The sequence below is a fragment of the Gavialis gangeticus genome, unplaced genomic scaffold (genome assembly GCF_001723915.1).
Source record: "Gavialis gangeticus isolate Ggan-Ray unplaced genomic scaffold, GavGan_comp1, whole genome shotgun sequence".
NCBI lineage: Eukaryota > Metazoa > Chordata > Crocodylia > Gavialidae > Gavialis > Gavialis gangeticus.
In genome coordinates this window covers 68,674,696-68,681,860 of record NW_017729024.1, presented here as the reverse complement: position 1 = coordinate 68,681,860, position 7,165 = coordinate 68,674,696, and the positions used below count along the sequence as shown (strand labels likewise).

At 34.4% G+C, this 7,165-nt stretch overlaps 1 protein-coding gene across 13 annotated transcripts in view; it reads right to left on the bottom strand.

Moving 5' to 3' along the window:
- Positions 1-7,165, bottom strand: part of PPIP5K2 (diphosphoinositol pentakisphosphate kinase 2) — a 120,909-nt gene that overhangs the window by 19,160 nt on the left and 94,584 nt on the right. For 7 of the 13 annotated variants that reach the window (XM_019517221.1, XM_019517220.1, XM_019517219.1 and 4 more), the window contains 3 exons: positions 5,305-5,424; positions 4,300-4,362; positions 134-280 (listed from right to left, as the gene is read on the bottom strand). In XM_019517221.1, the coding sequence (XP_019372766.1) occupies positions 134-280; positions 4,300-4,362; positions 5,305-5,424 (330 nt within the window). The remainder of the gene's footprint in view (positions 1-133; positions 281-4,299; positions 4,363-5,304; positions 5,425-7,165) is intronic. The other 6 variants (XM_019517227.1, XM_019517231.1, XM_019517230.1 and 3 more) reach the window with 2 other exon arrangements.

The following is a 7,165-nucleotide window of genomic DNA, read 5'->3' as shown; positions in this document are numbered from 1 at the left end:
GGCTAGTCCAAAAATATATATAAAAATCATTAATAAATTCTTAATAAAGTTATACCCTTGGCCTGCTACAAATGACTTCTGTCAACTATGCACAATAATGCTGAATGGTTTAAAGTAATAAAAATTGAATTACAACTATGAGCAGTGGATGTGTCTGGTAGATTGTCACTTGAAGGAGCAGCAATGGAGGCAAGAAATTCATCCACCTGCTTTAAAGAAAGGGAGTTGTGTAGGGTTTCCAGAGGGCAGATGGAAGGCACCATGGAATAGAGTTCAAAACCTGCAAAAAAATAAAAATAAAAAGAGGTTTCCAGACATAAGACAAGAGTGCAATTTTTGTACAAGCAAGAGACATGGTATAAAATGAATTATCCAGTATCAACATGTGCAAACACAATATTCTTGAAATCATGATATCAGTGCTCTGTAAGATTGAGTTGGAACAAATTCCAGCACATACTAGGCTCAAGATACTGCATATAACACTCTACAAAACTCAAGTACAGATAAATCAGGCTACACAAGATGGAGAGATATCTTTGTTCTAATCCTATGGTACTTCATGAAAATTACTAAATAGGACAAAGTAAACCATTAAAAAGACATGGAAATGTCAATATTTTGTTTACTCATTCCCACACCAATCATAGCACTAAACAAGAACTCATTCAAGTAGATGTACAAATCTAGCTAGGTCATGTAGATTTTTTTAACTGAGGCACTTTGCCAGAGAACAGCTAAAAATATTGGTAGGCCCAAGAGGACGGAGCATGCAGAACTCAACCTCCATCCTCTTGGGGTATTCTTGGCACAAGACTGCTGCCTTAACTTACCAAATGAAGGTTCAGCAAAACCAATTAATATGTACCTTGAGTTTTTCTTAATTTTACAACACAGATTCACACCTACCTTTATTCATTTAAAACCCACAATTCATACATTACTGGAAATTTCAAAGCTAACAGTTAATCTAAACCAAATAAAAAGTAGAGGAAGATATCCAACTCTGTATTCCAACATTAGTACAAACATATTGACATTTCATAAGCCAACCATGCATATTTGTATTACAATTAAACAAGAAGCATTTAACACACACATATACTTAATACTGCAGTTTTATAAACAGATGTAAGTTTGATAGCTCTCAATGAAAACCTGCATCCAAAAAGCATTTTGAAGGGAAAAATTTGTCCACATTAGCATTTCCATATACAGCTGCAACATTATAATTTTGCAGTTCAATGCTATAAATTGCTATATTTCTTCCAAGATGTCTATTTAAATGAAAAGACAATACTTAATGAAAGAATGTTTTAAGTTTCAGTTCAAGGTACATTTTTCAAAGATATCAGTATAGTGTAAACTTCCTTTCTTCTAAAATATTACTAAGCATTTACACACCTCTGATACCCAAGCTTGTCTTCATTTAGTAGTTTACATAAAATAATAATTCTAGATAATTTAACACAAGAACTTCTGAATTCATATTTGGACCCACCCCAACCACTCTTGGATTAATGAGATCCAATCCTGCTAATGAGATCCAATCCAAATAGCTGAAATTTACTTAATCAGCTCCACTTATACAACAGCTATAAAGTTGCATTTCATGGAAGCTCAGTTTTCATGTGCAAAAGAAATCACTGCATACCTTTGTGTATACCTTTTTATTAGGATAGCAGTTAAACTTCAGTATAAGCACTAAAATAAATATTTGGCATAAATGTTAAGATTCTTTAAAAATAAATAAATAAATAAAAAAAGCATGCATGCAAAGCGTAAACCCTTTCTTTGCATTACAGTCAACTTTCATAAGACTTTTCAGATTAGCCTGACAGAAATACAACTACTTTTTGAAAAAAAATTGCTTTAAGAAACATTTTCATTTCAATCTAACAGTTTGGTAGATGACATCACTGTCTATACCTACATTAGAGAGACCTATTACTAATCCTACAGCATACAGCAAGAGATGGCAAGAAAAGATCTCCCAGAGAAATTAAAACATTATTATTGTTGTTAGAAATAATTAACTATTTATGTTCACTTAAAAAAATTCCTGCTATGCATACTATGAAACCCCCCCCCCCAGTCTTGCTTGATAGCAAAATTGTCAAAAAACAAAAAAGAGAAACTGTAAATAGGATTCCATGAGCTACAACAATGTAGTAAAATAATAATTTTAACAGCAATGGTTTGTTAGTCTATCTGGCATGAAAACCTATATGCAACTGTTACTTTTTAGGAGGCTATATTAAAAAGAGAGACTATTTTTAGTAAAAAAAAAAATATCTGTCAGTACCCCTTTAAATAATGTAATTTTCTGCAAATGTTAACTTCCCTTAAGTTTTTGGTGCATTCATTCTTAGTAAGCAATAGCCCCCTTTCAGAATGCAAAACAATGAAAGGGTTAACACAACAATTTAGAAAGCCACCCTCCTGTCTTACATTTAAAAGACTATAGAGACATACCACTGGAGCTTAGAAATTCCACAGAGGAAGTGGACCAGCACCTAAAGAGGTGTGGATGTTCTGAAAATAAAGCACTGTGAGAAGATACTTCTTCATCATGTTCCTTGAACTAAAAATGAAAGGGTGGGGGCAAGTCTGTGAAATGGGTTAGAAGTTGCAACATCACAAAGTTATGGAAATAAAGAGCGAGAAAGAGAATCAAATGACAGTCCAGAGGACAGACAAGACAACATCAATATAGTTGGTAAAGAAACTTGGAAACCTGGAATAAATTTAAACTTCATAGATGCACATACAGCATGCATTAATTTGTGAAAGATGTGTGGAAAAAGGGCTTTTATGAAATGAATCACAGCTATCTTAAGGAGTGCGTTAAATTGATTTTGTTTACCTTTTTTTTTTTTTTTTTTAAATGAAAACCTGCCCAGTCACGATAAGAGTTCCAAAGGGAACAGAGCATAATAAAGAAGTATTTAAAGCTACGGTAAACAGATGCTGTCTCAAACCTAGTGCTCATCTTTCCCACTTTCAACTCTTTTGCTATAAGTTTTAAATAAAGCACTTGCTATGTTGTTTAGATTGTGATTTATAAAGAGTAATGCCTATTTTTTTCATTTCCAAGAGAATATTAATCTCTGCCTTTTAACTTGCATAAATTACAGGTGTAAAGGCAAACCTTCCAATCTAGTACTATACCAGTAATGTGTCAGGAGGCAGCTATAGTGCTGAACTTTACTAACTACTCCAAGTTGATACAACGGTTAAAGTATGGCTCATGATTTAATTCTTCAGAAGAAAACAAACTGAGAATCACATATTTTGTTCTTACCTAGGCTTTAAGTAACAAGACTTCTGTAGTCTAAAAGCACAATGGCTGCTTTCACTTTATTTCCATAAGACCTTATTAGCCTCTCACTGTACTGGTTGTGCAGTTTTGGAATCCTAAGAAATCTTGAAAAACTAAACTAAGATTTAGTAAATGCTGAAGACTTGAGCCTAATTTCAGTGAACAGGGTAGTTACAGGACTTATTTATTGAGGTAGAAAGGTATGCACAAAATATCTCACAGATGGAGAGAAAAATATACCTCTATCTTCAACTGTTCGTGGGTTAAACCAGACATCATTAAAATATGCTATTCTTGGGATGAGTTAAAATTCTCATCCCTGAAGTTCAAGAGGTCAATGCAAGAGGTAAGCAACTCTCATACTGTGATTATTAGATGAACAGAGAGAATTAATAAGCCTAGAAAGGTTAAGTGGCATTTTTTTCAATCATTTTGCAGATTAACAGAAATGGATCCAAAAAGCTCTCACGTTTCTTTTACTTTTTAATCTAGAGTCACTTCAAGAAGATGGCTGCAACCTCCAGCTGTCAATTACCATGATTTACTCTAGAAACAGAAGCCTCAGATCTCAATCAGAGGAAGAGGAGGAAGAAGAAGAATATTAAGGTACTGAGAAATATAAGCCATTTAAGACCAGAAAAGCCTCAGTATTTATCACATACTATACAGAACCTGATTACCTGAGAAACTGGGAAGCAAGTGTAATTTGTAATGGATATTGTGATTAAAAGCAGTATTTCCATTTTTCAAAAGATTTTCTGATGAGTGAATTTTGAAATTATGGTTATATAAAGTGAATAGCGAAGACGGGATTTGAGACTATCAGCATATCTACTGATTATATTTGGCACTACACTTCTTTGAAGTCTGCAAAGACAGATGGTTGGACAATACTGTGCAACCGTGTTCAAAATAAAAATAGGAATAAGGGATGAAGCAAGGGAGTATTTCTTTTTTAAAACAAAAGCAAAACGTACCATTGGTTGGGTGTCGAGCAAATGAGATAGAAAATCTTTTAACAGCAGAACCGCGTGTGGTTTCTGAGAAAGAGAAAAACAGGTACCTGAAATTTGTAACAGCTACCAAAAGAAGGACATTTCAAAAAAAGGAAAGAAAGGAAAAAAACCCCCCAAAAAACCCACGATGAGAAGGTTAGAAGTGAATGGCATGCAAAAGGGACTAGGGAGAAAGGACCATAGGTCAAATATAGGTTAAAAAGGAGAAAAAGCTTGGTTGTCGATAACTGCAAGATGTTTAATGAAGTACATGGAAAAAAAGCAGGATGAGCTAGTGATTGTGGCATACAAAGTTATATTCTAGTTAGAATCAGACACTGAGAAAAGTGATTTTGGGGGCGCTGGGAAGGTGAAAAAACAAAATCAAACCCTATTAATACTATTGACCTCAGTGTTAACAGGGTAAACAGTGTAAACTAACACATCACCTGTATATTCTGAAGTCTCCTGTGAAAACCTGAACTCCACCCAGATTATCGTAAACCTGTAACCTACTATTCTTCTGGCCAAAAAGAGTGAGGAATCCTAAAATTTTCACCCTCAGTATTTTTAAAATTAAATGTAATTTTCATTGGTTCCTTGTAAATGCTCCATGCAATACATTTCAGTTCATCAGGTTTAATGATTAAAGAGCATTTCCAACTGAATTTTTTGTTTTTCTTTTTAATATATGCATATCCTGAAATATCTCAATGTCTGTTACACATATGTGAACTTGTAAAAATAAAACGATGAGCATATCATGAAAGACGGGAACAAGGATTTACAGTGCCATTGAACTGAACCAAAAAAAATTTTTTTTTTAAATTGCATTACAGGCAAGGAGGCAGCAACAGAAATTCATACAACTAAATACTAAGGCAAAGGATTCTAGGATTCCATTAAATCAGCAGCCTAAGGCTTGTCTTTAGAGGTTTAATGTGTGCACATGGGTTTGTGCGTGCATGTGCGAGAGTGTGCACATACCATCTATGAAGCCAGAAGAAGTCAGCTTTTTACGATGAGTACGAGCATAATCCTGTAGGTTAGGTGCGCTTGAAGAACCCCCGAGCACTGAGGTGCTAAACAGGCCCGCACAGTGAGACCCTGATGGGAGTTAGAGAAAATACATACAACAACCAGGTGTTCTTCCATTCACATTGGGGATGCATGCAGCATGCAAGCACATGGCTCTTACCACACAAAAGGCAGCCTTTGGCAGTGCCTTGGACAGGTTCACAATATGCTTGTAATGTCAGACTTGTAGGCTGTAACTATCATAATTTACTGTGCTTCTACACATGTCACAGCACCCTCTGCTACATGTGCAAACAGAGGACCGGACTTTAACAAAGGGACTTCATTTCCTGTTGTCAGTTTTGGTAAAGAAAAATTACTAGTTAGCATCAATATAAACAAAAAATAACAAACAAAAAAGACAGACACAAAAGTTATGGGTTGTAGACCTTGCAGATCTGAAACAATCTGGCAAACATGATTATTGCCGTTATTGAAATTAAATCTCTAAGACAGCAGGTGACAACTTTATACACTCATACATTTCCTTAGACTTAACATAGAAAACTTCTGCTTCCCATCACTCACGAACTGAGGTGAAACAAGATAACCAAAGCTGACATACAGTACTTTAGCTATTGTCACAGCAAATTCTAAACTTGGAAATAAAAATTTCGCTAAGTTTAGCTTCAATTCTTTCCTCTAGATACATCTTTGTATTAGTAGTATATGTATACTTCTGTTACCAAATCAAAAATAATCTTGTCACTAAGATAAAAGGGATTTATAATAAATTGTCTGGGGAAAAAAAAAAATAATTAAGCACAAAAACATGAAAAATATTTGATTTTTATTACCCACCATAATAAAAATCTCACCTCAATGAGTAAAATGAGAAAATTGATATTGAAAATTTTAACTTTCTTTAACCTCTACTGCTATCACCACTACTCCTCTGTAAAGGAAATGCTATTAATTGGAGGCCTAGTTCTGACTTACCAATGTTTTTCTATGCATAGCGGTAGATTTAGAACAGTCAAGTAACTCCTTTCCTTCACTAGTTACAGTAACCCTAAGTCAGGGAGCATTACTAGCACATGTGACCAACCACAGCCAATATAAATTTGGCACCTGGTCTGTGGCAAAAGCCTTTAACACCAAAACAGAATACCTTGAGCTATGCACACAATATATCAGTTTCAATAAACCATATTGTGTCACATTGAAAAAGAAAAGGACATTTAAATTTAGCCACCATGTTGGAAAAATTTACTTCAGTAATCAAGACCACCTGATGTATGCATTTTACTATGAAAATAAGATGTAAGAGTATCACAGAGACAGAAATACAAAAGAGAACAGTTTCTTAAAATGGAGAGATAGTAGGCCTTATAGTTCAATGCACTGAACGTGTGTGCGTGCTGTTTAATGTGCACCAAGTTATTTCACAAAACAGACAATTTTTTGCATTTATATAAACACATATACAACATTAACTTATAACACTACAAGATTTAATATATGTAATGCATAATCAAACAAAATAATGTCTGTTCCTAGCAATAGCAGGAAAATATTACTTGAATTAAAGTAATTTAACAGTATGTTATAATAAACCACACAGTTAAAATGATAAATTTGTACACTAAAAGAAAGTTGGGAGGAGAGGGGAGCGCAAAAAACTTCAGTCTCATTAAGAACTGAATTTTCTTTGTAAAAGACAAAGCACAGCAGTGGGGCAGATTTTGTTTGCTTGGTTGAGGGAGAGGTTTCCATCCAGGAGAATTACCTTTAATTTGTCTCTATTACCCATAGCAGGGAACACACATTG